This window comes from Lathyrus oleraceus, chromosome 2, assembly GCF_024323335.1.
Source record: "Lathyrus oleraceus cultivar Zhongwan6 chromosome 2, CAAS_Psat_ZW6_1.0, whole genome shotgun sequence".
Classification (NCBI taxonomy): domain Eukaryota; kingdom Viridiplantae; phylum Streptophyta; class Magnoliopsida; order Fabales; family Fabaceae; genus Lathyrus; species Lathyrus oleraceus.
Genome location: NC_066580.1, coordinates 298,115,297 through 298,128,873, shown reverse-complemented (window position 1 = coordinate 298,128,873; position 13,577 = coordinate 298,115,297). Strand labels below are relative to the sequence as shown.

The following is a 13,577-nucleotide window of genomic DNA, read 5'->3' as shown; positions in this document are numbered from 1 at the left end:
TATGTCTTGTCTTTGCTGGTGAGTTTAAAAGCTCACCGAGAGGCTTTGCAGAAGGTTCTGGAGCAAGCCTATGTAGATCACAATGTTATGATTGATCAGTTTAATGGCATTATGGACAATATTACTACATGTAACAATCTGAGCTTCAGTAATGAAGAGTTTCCTGAGCAAGGAAGGATTCATAACTTGGCTCTGCACATTTCTATGAACTGTCAACAAGATGCCCGGTCCAATGTGCTGGTGGACACTGGTTCTTCTCTGAATGTTATGCCCAAGTCCACTTTGTCCAAACTTTCTTATCAAGTGCTCCGATGAGGTGTAGTGGAGTTGTTGTGAAAGCCTTTGATGGCCCGAGGAAGACCATAATTGGGGAAGTTGATATCCCAATGAAGGTAGGTCCGTGCTTATTTCAGATCACTTTTAAAGTGATAGATATTCATCCAGCCTATAGTTGTCTCCTGGGTTGTCCATGGATTCATGAAGTTGGGGCAATGACGTCAACTTTCCATCAAAAGCTAAAGTTTGTGAAGAATGGGAATTTAGTAATCGTGGGTGGCGAGCAGGCCATATTGGTGAGTCATCTCTCTTCATTTTCATACATTGATGCTGACGAAGTTGTGGGAACTTTGTTTCAGGCTCTTTATGTTGATGATAATTTTATTAAGAAGAAATGGGAATCCATGACATCTTTGAAAGATACCCAACAAGTGGGGGAGAATGGTCAACCTTCTAGATGAGGACAAGTTGTTGAACTTGCCAAGAACAAGAACATGGCTGGTTTGGGATTTTCACCTGGTTCATCCCAAAGAGATTTGAAGCGAATTCAGGAAGTGTTTCATAGTGCTAGCTTTATTCATTCTAAAGATTAGTCTACTACCACAATCCTGGAAGATAATGAAGAGCAAGAAGCGCAAAACTTTATGACACATGGATTGATATGCCAGAATTGGACTGTTGTTGATGTTACTTTTGTTACTCATTTATCAAAGTAATATGTTTTGTGTTATTTTCAAAAATCCTTTCACTATGCCTAAGGTGAAAGTGAATCTATGTGGTGCTTTTGTTTCAGATTCTATCATCATTAATAAAATTTTATTTCGTTTATCCATATTACGTTTTCTCATTTTGCTTTTTTCTGAAAAAAATGGTAACATAAAAAATGGTAACATAAAAAACCAAGATGGTAACATAAAAAATGGTAACATAAAAAACCAAGATAGTAATCGCTTTTTTCAGATTTTGCTTTCATACTCTAAAAGCAAACATAAAATCATTGTGCAGATTGATTGTTAAACCCATTGGAAACAATGACCCTATGCCCTCTCCCAACTTTGAATTCCATGTGTTTGAGATGGAAGAAGAAGATGTTGAAGAGATTCCTGATGATATTTCCCATTTTCTTGAGCAGGAGGAAAAGACCCCAGCCTCATGAAGAGCCACTAGAAGTGATTAATTTGGGTTCCAAAGATAACAAGAAAGAGGTCAAGATTGGGGCACTGCTTTGTCCAGATGTCAAGAATAGGATAGTAGAGCTCCTTAGAAAATATGTGGATGTGTTTTATTGGTCTTATCAAGATGTTCCAGGTCCGGATACTAATATTATGGAGTATTGATTACCATTGAAGCCAGAATATCCGCCAATCAAATAAAAGTTAAGAAGAACTCATCCTGATATGGCTGTAAAATCAAGAGGAGGTGCAACAGCATATTGATGCTGGTTTCTTGTTACTTCTGAGTATCCTCAATGGGTGGCCAACATTATGCTCGTTCCAAAGAAATATGGTAAAGTTCGGATATGCGTTGATTATAGAGACTTAAACAAAGCAAGTCCAAAAGATGATTTCCCTCTGCTACAGATTGACATGTTGATAGATAATACAACTAAGGTCAATGTCTTCTCCTTTATGAATGGTTTCTCTTGTTATAATCACATCAAGATGGCACCCGAGAACATGGAAAAAACAAAATTTATTACACCCTGGGGAACATTCTATTATTGAATGATTCCTTTCAGTTTAAAGAATGTTGGTGCAACATACTAAAGAGACATGACTACCCTTTTCTATGATATGGTGCACAAAGAGATGGAAGTCTATGTCGATGATATGATTGCTAAGTCGAAGACTGAAGAAGATCATGTTGAGTATTTTTTGAAGCTGTTTCAGCAGTTGAGAAAGTTTAAACTCCATCTAAATCCTAATAAATGTACTTTTGGTGTCCGTTCAGGAAAGTTGTTGGGTTTCATTGTCAGCCAGAAAGGTATCGAGGTAGATCTTGATAAAGTTAGAGACATTCGAGAAATTCTTGCACCAAAGACAGAAAAACAACTCAGAGGATTCCTCGAGCATCTGAATTACATATCTAGGTTTATATCTCATATGACTGCTACACGTGGGCCAATATTCAAGCTTCTCTGTAAAGATCAAGGCTGTGTTTGGACAAAATATTTCCATAAAGCGTTTGACGACATCAAGGAGTATCTGCTTGAACCTACTGTCTTGTCTCCTCCAGTGGAAGGAAGACTATTGATTATGTATTTAAATGTGTTAGAAGAGTCCATGGGTTGTGTGCTTAGGCAACAAGATGAAACTGGTAGTAAGGAGAATGACATCTACTATCTCAGTAAGAAGTTTACAGTTTATGAATCTCGGTATTCCATTCTTGAAAAGACTTATTGTGCTTTAGCTTGGGCTGCCAAATGTCTATGGCAGTATATGATCAATCATACCACTTGGTTGATATCCAAAATGGATCCAATCAAGTACGATTTTGAAAAACCTGCTTTGACTGGAAGGATTTCTCGTTGGCAAATGCTATTGTCTGAATATGATATTGAGTACCGTACTCAAAAGGTGATTAAAGGAATTATTCTCGTAGATCATTTGGCTTATCAGCCGATCGATGATTATCAATCCATCAAGTTTGACTTCCCTGATGAAAATGTTATGTACTTAAAAGCTAAAGATTGTGATGAATCGTTGCCTGAAGAAGGACCAGAGCCTAGATCCCGGTGGGGTTTAGTGTTTGATGGAGATGTTAATGCTTATTATAATAGAATTGAGGAAATTATCATTACTCCTCAGGGTTCTCATATCCCTTTCACTACAAGATTGATGTTTGATCGTACGAATAATATCGTAGAATATGAAGCTTGTATCATGGGTCTTGAAGAATCCATTGATTTGAGAATTAAGATCCTTGATGTATATGGAGATTCAGCTTAGTGGTTAATCATATTAAACGAGAACGGGAGACTCGTCACCCTAGTTTGATTCCCTACAAAGATTATGCAAGGAGGTTATTGACTTTCTTTAATAAAGTTGAATTTCATCATACACCTCGTGAAGAGAATCAGATGGTAGATGCTTTGACTACTTTGTCTTCTATGTGTAAAGTAAATCATTGGAATGACGCACCCAATATCAGGATTATGCGCCTTGATAGACCTGCTCATGTATTTATAGAAGAAGAAGTTACAAATGATAAGCCTTAGTATCATGATATTAGGTGTTTCCTCCAAAGTCAGGAATGCCCGCTTGGGGCATCCAACAAGGATAAGAAGACTTTAAGAAGAGTGGATGACAATTTCTTTATGAATGAAGGTGTGTTGTACAAGATAAACTTTGACATGATCTTGCTCAGATGCATGGATAGACACGAAGCAAACATGTTAATGCAAGAAGTTCATGAAGGATTCTTTGGTGCTCATTCCAATGGATATGCAGTGACTAAAAATATGTTAAGGGCAGATTACTATTTGCTACCAATGGAATCCGATTGCTGTAAATATGTGAAGAAGTTCCATAAATGTCAGATTTACACTGATAAGATTGATGTGCCTCCAACGCTTCTCAATGTTATTTCATCCCCATGGCCTTTCTCTATGTAGGGAATCAACATAATTGGTATGATTTAACTCAAAGCTTAGAACATACACTTTTTCATTCTAGTAGTCATTGATTACTTCATCAAGTGGATCGAAGCAACGTCTTTCACTAATGTGACCAAGCTGGTTATGGTCAGATTTATCAAGAAACAGATTATTTGCCGATATGATGTTCCAAGTAAGATCATTAATGATAATTGGTTGAACTTGAACAATAAGATGATGAAAGAGCTTTATAACAACTTCAAGATTGAACATCATAACTCTTCTCCTTACAGACCCAAGATAAATGCGGCTATTGAAGTTGCAAATAAGAATATTAAGAAGATTATCCAGAAGATGGTTGTGACGTATAAGGATTGGCATGGGATGCTCCCTTTTTCTCTACATGGGTACCGTACATCTGTCCGCACTTCAACATGGGAAACCATTTTCTATCTTGTGTATGGCATGGAAGCAGTGCTCGCTATAAAGGTTGAGATCCCATCAATGCGAGTCTTGATGGAAGACAAGTTGTCTGAGGCTGAATGGTGTCATAACAGATATAACCAGTTGAATTTGATTGAAGAAAAAAGAATTACGACTTTGTGTCATGGCCAATTATATCAAAAGAGAATGAAGAAAGCATTTGACAAAAAGGTCTGATCTCGTGTATTCAGAGAAGGAGACCTTGTGCTCAAGAAGATCTTGTCTTTCAACAATAATTCTAGGGGAAAGTGGAATCCTAATTATGAAGGCCCATATGTTGTTAAGAAAGATTTCTCTGGTGGTGGAATAATTCTTACAACTATGGATGGTGAGGAACTTCCTCGTCCTATGAATGCTGAAGAAGTCAAGAAATACTTTGCCTAACATAAAAATAACAGCTCGATAAGTTGAAAACCGAAAGGGAGGCTTGGTAAAAAATGAGCGTCTCGGTGGATTGAAAACCCGAAAGGGAGGTCCAGGAAGAAGTTAGAGACATAAACAGAAAGTGATTATTCTGGTAGATTGAACCCGAAAGGGAAATCTAGGAAAAAAAGTTAGGGATTATGGAAGGTAATTGCATCAGGCCAGACTTGATCGTTTGAAGCAACATCGTCTATCAAAGGTTCCCATTCTGTCATCCTCGATCGAAGGTCATAACATAGCGTAATTTTAAGTTGTTAGGGAGAATAATGGCCATTGTATTTCAATGCATCCCTTTCCATGTATTTACCATTTGTTTTCAAATTTGAAGTGATCCATGGAGTCACGCCATTTGCGGGCTACCATTCTATCAATAAAGTTTGAGCCTTTGGCGCATTCATTTACTATTCTTATCTTATTTCAGCTTACGAAATTTCATTTATTTTTGATAACAAATTTTGAAACAAAACATATATAAACAATCCTGTTTTAAACTTTACAAAAAATATATTTTTCCTCGATTTATGAATATAATAGAGGAACGTTAACAACAATCTTGAGGATGGTAAGATCTTGAAGAGAAGAGTTCAGTGTCCCCCAGATAGGATTTCCTTTTGTTGCATGTATCCAAGAATTCAGTTTCCCTAACTCAGGATTGCGGAAATGACAGAATCCATATTGAGATAGCCAGCAAGTCTTCGGCACGAAGCTTGTTCGGATGTTCTTTATCCTCGATGACCCCCACCCCTCAAAACAGAGTTCATGATTCTAGGGGATTAAGTTTTGGGTTTCCAAGAAATATCTTTTTCTCTTTCTAACAGGTGTTTAGCCTTGTATCAGGATTTTGCTCTTCTGATGCGCTTATGAGCTTTCATTGCGTGTTTGTCTTTGGTAAAATCTCTAGAAATATCCCCAGTAGCCTCTCCATTTTATTGAGATTAGCCTAGTATTTGGTTGTACTGTATTGTCAGTCTAATCCTTTGTGCTTGTTTTTTCAGCATATTCATGCACACGTTCACATGTGCATAACATCATGATGTTTATTTCCATATTTTACATCTTTCTTGGTGTTTCCTCACTCTCTAGTGATACTTTTCTCCCCGCAGAGTGTGTATGTGTCCTCTCTCCAATAGAGTGTTGACCTTAAGCAGAAAGAATTTATCCTGTCTAATTCCCCACCGAGTCTGATCCTCGTGAAAGATTTTTTTTCAGTTTCCCTTTCCAGTTCATTATCAGAATGGAATTAACCAAAATTGAGTTTATTTCCTCATTGGGTTGAGTCTTCTTTGACCGTTTCTATCCAGTTCATTTCTTGGTTGAACTTTGGTCCCTTGAGCTTATTACCTTTGCTAAGCTATCACTTGGCTGGTAGTAGGCAATATTCTCTTATCTTTGGTTGATTACATTTGTTAAGCTATCATTGGGATGGTAGTTGGTAATCTTTCCTTTTTCTTATTACCTTTGTTAAGCTATCACTTGGATGATAGATAACAATTTTTCCTCTTTCGAACTTATTACCTTTGTTAAGATATCACTTGGCTGGTAGTAGGTAATATTTCTCTTTCCTTTAGCTTATTACCTTTGTTAAGTTATCACTTGGTTAATGTAAGACCCCAATTTTGTCCCTAAGATCCCTCATGGCATCATAACTTTGCATTTGCATTGCCTCAAGGATCATTAGCATCTTGGTTCCCTTTGCCTTTAGGAGGGACTTCTTGTGAGTGGTTTGAGATCACCAAGCATACTTGAATTGTATATAATTTCTTTTCTTATTTTGTTTACTAACCAAAAGCACAAAATTATGTCACTAACATCTTTTGTTTGTAGCTTGAGCAATCACAAGGTCCAAAGCTTCTAGGAGATCTTTTGTGCAATGATAAGGCCAAGAGGAGATGATAGCAAGCATGGTAATGGTTCCCAAATCTCCCATCCATCAATTATGCCTCCCTAGCATCTCAATTCATCATTTTAATTCATCATTTCATGCATATTTGAATTTATTTGAGTTTCCTCAATCATCAATTCATCAAGATATGAGTCATGGACTTGATAAGTTGATCAGTCAATTCATCTGACTATTTTGAAATGCACTAAGACCTAACGTTTTATGTGTTGGTCAAAAGGAGATGGTTCCAAAATAAATATTGTTCTTAAGGACAATATGAACAACTTTCATGTTCATCAAAAATTGATTTGAATCTTGGAAGGCCATCTCCCATTCCAATACATTATAGGTCATTTTGACTGAAACCCTAATTTTGGGTCAACTTCCCAAGGACATAACTCATTCATTTTTTATGATTTTGAGGTGGGATTAGATGAATTAGAAAGATTAATATGTTTATTTCAAATGTTATGTTTAACAAAATTTCATAGTCTCAAAGGAAATACATGTGATAATGCAAGACATTATAGGTCCTTTTGGACCAAATGCATTAAAAGGCAAAAAAGTCCAACTTCAAGTGCCCATAACTCTTCCATCAAAAATCCAAATGATGCAAAATCTAAGTCCATTTTGATTTTCTTGAAAAGATCTACAACTTCGATGTTGGAAGTTCTTTCATTTGAAGCTTGCATCATCAAAATAGAAGGGCTTGAACATTGGCCAAATTTGGAAACCTTGCATTGACATGTTTTGCACGTCACACTTTAAACTCAAAATTCACTAATTTCCACACTTCAAATGGATTTTTGCCCAACATAACAATTGTTCCTTACATCAATACCTTTCCAACCATTACCTACATGCTTATGTTTGGATTTTCTAATTGGCATTTTCGAAGAGGAGAATGTTTAGGTTCAATTATGGAATGCACATGAAATCTTGATACACAAGCAAATTCAAAGCAAATTACACGTCCATTTCATTCCAGACTGAGCTCAGCTTGCATTTGGCATTGTTTTTGGGCCTTGTGCATGATCACGCAAGCCCATGCAAGGATTGTCCATGTTCATGCACACGGATTGGATCATGATTTCCTTGCCACTCCCTCTATAAATAGAGACCCTATTCCATTCAAAATTGATCCCTGATTCAACCTGTCATGCTGCACAAATCTCTCCATAGCCATCACTAAAGGAATTTCAATTTTCTTCTAAAAAATTCAGATCTGAATTTCAACTACCTTTGTTGATTTTCAGACCTATAATTCCTCAGCCTTGCTTCCTCTTCATCACTAGATCACATTGCAAGCTTTGGTTATGAAGGATCGTGCTCTATATACCTGCATTTCAAAGGTGGATATCAGAACTTTTTTCTCTTCGAAACTCTTTGATCCTTGCTTATTTCTTGAGTTCCTTGGTTTGGCTGAAGTCCTCTCAATAGAGGTGTAACACCCCGATAAAAATAAGTTAATTATTTAATTTAAGTTAATATTATATTTATTAATTTAATTAAATAATTGGAATTATTGGATTATTATTATTATTATTGGAATAATAATTATTGGAATATATATATATATAAGTTGGAAATAAGAAATAGAGTCCCATTTGGAAAAAGAAAGGGTTTCGCGTGAAAAGCAGAGAAGCGGCTGAAAAGAGGAAAAGGGCAAAGAGACAGAGCAAGAGGAAGAAGGTTGGAGAAAAGAAAAGCTTGAAGCTTAAAGATTCGTCGGATTAACTCAGGTAAGGGGGGTTTACCGTCGTTTAATGGGTATTATGGGTTAACATGTAATGGGTAGTGATGAACCGTTGATTTGACCCTAATTGGGATGTTGAATGCTGAGAAATTGTGTTGGATAAGTTGTGTTAAAACTGTAATTGAATCGGTAATTGTGTGAGTCGTGATTCCCCGAACGTATCGCTTCTTACGGAATTGGAATCGGAGGTCCGGAAGTCCTCCAACGGCGGAAAATGCGGAGAATTCTGCATTCTGCTTCGTGTTAGCGCAGGAACAACTTTCTGTCTTGCGTTAACCGGTTAACCCAGGGTGTTAACCGGTTAACACTGTTAGGAATTGTGAAGTATTGTTGTTTTGCTTGTGTTAACCGGTTAACCCAGGGCGTTAACCGGTTAACACTGTTGTGATTTGTGAAAATTGCTGTTCTGTTTGCGTTAACCGGTTAACCCAGGGCGTTAACCGGTTAACACTGTCGAGTTTTGCCAGAAAGCGTGTTCTGTGTTGCGTTAACCGGTTAACCCAGGGCGTTAACCGGTTAACACTGTTGGAAATTGGAAAAATTGATATTTTAATGTTGTGAACATAATTGGTGATTGGCCTATATCGGTGTGTGATGTAGTAGGGATTATTTCCCGTTGTTTTAAGTAGGATAGGTATTAGTAGAGTGTGCTAATACTGTGATTGAATTATTTGGCATGACATGATATGATTATGTGATAAATATGCTGATGATGTGTGAAAATATGCATAATGTGGTGAATGTATATATTATGTATGTAATTGTGGATGGACTGTTTTATGGCTTAGAGTGTGAGCATATGTCCATTGTGGATTGTTGTTGATGTTGCATGCTAGGTGATTTGGCATAGCATAATGTGGCCTTTATGGCGGTAGCTAATTCCCATGGTGAGGAATTAGTGATGTTAGTCATTTTAGACTGTTGTTGATGTTTGCATGCTAGGTGATTAGCGTGCATAGCATGGCCCTTGGGGTGGTAGCTAATTCCCATGGTGAGGAATTAGTGATGTGAGTCACTAGGTCTCCAATGAGTGGGACTAGTGAGCTTGGTAGCCGTACCTGGATTTGGTCGGTGAAGTTGAACTATATTTTCACGAATAGTCGGTACCGCATGCATGGAGTCTCATTGCATAATGTATGTATGGCGTATAATATGAATGGATGTATTCCAATATTATACGTGTGTTTTGTGTTGGTGTTGAGTACGAATTGAGATTATACGTGTGTTTTATGTTGGTGTTGAGTATGATGTTTGAGTTGATGTGCCGTTACTGAATGTGTGTTATGATTAGGGTGATGAAATGTGTTAAAATTACTTAACATTGCATGATATTTTATAATGCTTATTATATCGATTGAGGAACTCACCCTTACAACTATTTTTCAGGTAACGAGCAGTGATTGAGTAGGAGCTAGTGCTTGGAGTCTAGTGTAGTTCCTTAGTGGGTCATGCTCTGGTAGATGTAACATCGGGATGGGATGTTTTAAATGTTTTATTGTTGGTTGTGAACCAATTTACATGTAATATGCTACATGTTTTGCATGATTGATTTAATCTCTATCCGCTGCATATTGTGCAAATGCTTTATGTTTTGAATTAATAAAAGAGCGTGACAGTTATCATGGTGAATGGTGTGAAGTAATTGTGTGACACCCTTAATTGCATATTTACTCTGATTGATATATGTTGTTATTTTAATTAAATATTTGGGGTATTTTAGAAGGGTGTTACATTAGTGGTATCAGAGCATAGTCGGTCGAGTCGAGTCGTAATTATTCTGTTTCCCCTGTACGGGATAGGTGTTGTATAACCCTATCAGTACTTATTGTTTTATCTTGTTGGGTTCTCAGAATAGAGATGGCTGGAAGAAGTAGAGACGATGCTGCGATTGCTGAGGCTCTGGGTATGCTAGCTGGAGTACTTGGGGGAAATCCGAATGTTGTGGGAATGGGAGCTGCTCGTCAACTGAGTGAGTTCCAGAAGAACAATCCTCCAATGTTCAAAGGAGCATACGACCCAGAGGGTGCTCAGAAGTGGTTGAAGGAGATCGAGAGGATCTTCCGAGTGACTGAGTGTGCCGATAACCAGAAGGTCAGGTTCGGTACGCATATGCTGTCAGAGGAAGCAGATGATTGGTGGGTTGCTACCCGCACTGAGTTGGAAGCTGCCGGGAGTGCTGAGGTCACTTGGGCGGTGTTCAGAGAGAGATTTCTGAGGAAGTACTTTCCAGAGGATGTCAGAGGAAGGAGAGAGATAGAGTTCTTAGAATTGAAGCAGGGCAATCGGTCTGTTACTGAGTATGCTGCTAAGTTCTCAGAGTTGTCGAAGTATTACACTCCCTATGATGAGGCTACTGGAGAATTTTCAAAATGCGTGAGGTTTGAGAACGGGTTACGTCCCGAGATCAAGCAGGCTATTGGGTATCAGCGGATTAGAGTGTTTTCTAATTTGGTCGATTGTTGCAGAATGTTTGAACAGGATACCAAGGCCAGAGCGGAAAGCTATCAGCAGAGGGTTGATAGGAAAGGCAAGAATCAGAATGACCGTGGAAAACCGTATGCAGTTGGCAAAGGTTTTCAGAGACAGAGTAGGATGAAGAGGCCTAGTGGGGGAGACTCTAGTGCCCCTGCTAAGTGTTACAGATGTGGTCAGGCTGGACATCATGTCCATGAGTGTACCAGTGTTGCGAGGAAGTGTTTCAAATGTGGCAAAGGTGGTCACTTGGCTGCAGAGTGCCGGTTGAAGACTGTGACTTGTTTCAACTGTGGAGAGGTGGGTCATATCAGTCCACAGTGTCCTAAGCCGAAGAAAGAGAATCAGTCGGGAGGCAAGGTCTTTGCTTTATCGGGTTCTGAGACTTATGCAGATGATCGTTTGATCCGAGGTACGTGTTATATTAATGGCTTTCCTCTTGTAGCTATTATTGACACAGGTGCGACTCATTCCTTTATATCTTCGGATTGTGCTGTGAAACTTAAATTAGAGATATCTGAGATGCATGGAAGTATGGTGATTGATACTCCTGCGAAGGGTTCAGTGACTACTACTTCAGTTTGTTTAAATTGCCCTTTGAGTATTTTTTGGTAGAGACTTTGGGATGGACCTAGTGTGTCTTCCACTTGTGCAGATTGATGTTATTCTGGGTATGAACTGGTTGGTGTTTAACCGAGTCTATATCAATTGTTTTGATAAAACTGTGATCTTTCCTGAGATTGAGGAAGGAAAGAGTTTGTTTCTGTCAGCAGGGCAGGTGAATGAGGCAGTAGCAGATGGGACAGAGTTGTTTATGCTGTTAGCGACTTTGGAGGCTAAAGATAAACTGGTTATTATAGGAAGTTCATTGAGGGATTTTCTAAGTTGGCGTTACCGTTAACGATGTTGACTAGAAAGGGGCAAGCGTTTGTTTGGGACTCAAAATGTGAAGAAGGTTTCCAAGAGTTAAAGAGAAGGTTAACTACTGCTCCTATTCTGATATTACCGAGTCCGTCGGAACCATTTGAGGTTTACTGTGATGCTTCATTGTTGGGTTTGGGTGGTGTGTTGATGCAGAATAAGTAGGTTGTAGCTTATGCTTCGAGACAACTGAAGGTTCATGAGAGGAACTATCCGACACACGATTTAGAGTTGGCAGCTGTGGTGTTTGTTCTGAAGTTATGGAGGCATTACTTGTACGGGTCAAGATTTGAGGTTTTCAGTGACCATAAAAGTTTAAAGTATTTGTTTGATCAGAAAGAGCTGAATATGAGACAGAGGAGATGGTTAGAGTTTCTGAAGGATTATGACTTTGGTTTGAATTACCATCCGGGTAAAGCAAACGTAGTGGCTGATGCATTGAGTCGGAAATCATTGCATATGTCTATGTTAATGGTTAAGGAATTGGATTTAATTGAGCAGTTTAGAGACTTGAGTTTGGTGTGTGAGAGTACTCACAATAGTGTTAAATTGGGAATGTTGAAGTTAACGAGTGGTATTCTGGATGAGATTAGAGAGGGTCAGAAATCCGATGTGCTTTTGGTTGATAAGTTGACTCTAGTGAGTCAAGGTCAAGGTGGTGAATTCAGAGTTGATGAGAATGGTGTTTTGAAATTTGGTAATCGGGTGTGTATTCCGGATGTTGCCAAACTTAAGAAGAGTATTCTTGAGGAAGGACATCGTAGTGGCCTGAGTATTCATCCTGGGGATACGAAGATGCATCATGATTTGAAAAAGTTATTTTGGTGGCCGGGAATGAAAAGAGAAATTGCGAGTTTTGTTTATTCTTGTTTGACTTGTCAGAAGTCAAAGATTGAGCATCAGAAGCCGGCTGGGCTAATGCAACCGTTGGCTATTCCAGAGTGGAAGTGGGATAGTATCAGTATGGATTTTGTTTCTGGTTTACCGAGGACAAGTAAGAATTTTGAAGCTATTTGGGTGATTGTTGATAGATTGACGAAATCGGCTCATTTCATTCCGATCAGAATGGATTATCCGTTAGAGAGATTAGCTGAGTTGTATATTGAGAAAATTGTAAGTTTGCATGGTATTCCGTCGAGTATTGTTTCGGACAGAGATCCTAGATTTACATCGAAGTTCTGGGAAGGTTTGCAGAGGGCTTTGGGAACTAAGCTGAGATTGAGTTCTGCATATCATCCGCAGACTGATGGTCAGACTGAGAGGACGATTCAGTCATTAGGGGATCTTTTGATAGCTTGTGTTTTGGAAAAGGGAGGTACTTGGGATTGTTATTTACCTTTGATTGAGTTTACCTACAACAATAGTTTTCATTCGAGCATTGGTATGGCACCGTTTGAAGCTTTGTATGGTAAGAGATGTCGGACACCTTTATGTTAGTATGAGTCCGGTGAGAGTGTTGTGGTTGGACCGGAGATTGTTCAACAAACTACGGAAAAGATTAAGATGATTCAGGAGAAGATGAGAATTGCTCAGAGTCGTCAGAAGAGTTATCACGACAAGAAGAGGAAGTCACTTGAGTTTCAAGAGGGAGATCATGTGTTTCTTCGTGTTACTCCGATAACTGGGGTTGGTCGAGCTTTGAAGTCGAAGAAGTTGACACCTCGATTTATTGGTCCTTATCAGATTTTGGAGAGGATAGGGGAGGTAGCCTATCGTATCGCTTTACCGCCGTCGCTTGCGAATTTGCATGAGGTTTTTCATGTGTCTCA

General features: G+C 38.6%; 1 protein-coding gene across 1 annotated transcript; it reads left to right on the top strand.

Moving 5' to 3' along the window:
• Positions 1-311: 311 nt before the first annotated feature.
• Positions 312-3,493, top strand: LOC127122968 (uncharacterized). Its single transcript, XM_051053240.1, has 5 exons — positions 312-392; positions 636-707; positions 870-988; positions 2,576-3,115; positions 3,220-3,493. The coding sequence occupies exons 1-5, from the start codon at positions 312-314 to the stop codon at positions 3,491-3,493; spliced, it is 1,086 nt and encodes a 361-aa protein (XP_050909197.1).
• The last annotated feature ends 10,084 nt before the right edge of the window (positions 3,494-13,577 follow it).

Excerpts from the sequence above, each read along its gene's own strand:
- LOC127122968 (XM_051053240.1), top strand. The coding sequence starts at position 312 with ATGAGGTGTAGTGGAGTTGTTGTGAAAGCCTTTGATGGCCCGAGGAAG. Across the intron at positions 393-635 it reads AAGTTGATATCCCAATGAAG|GCTCTTTATGTTGATGATAA; the intron begins GTAGGTCCGTGC and ends ACTTTGTTTCAG. Across the intron at positions 3,116-3,219 it reads CCTTTCACTACAAGATTGAT|CTTAGTGGTTAATCATATTA; the intron begins GTTTGATCGTAC and ends ATGGAGATTCAG.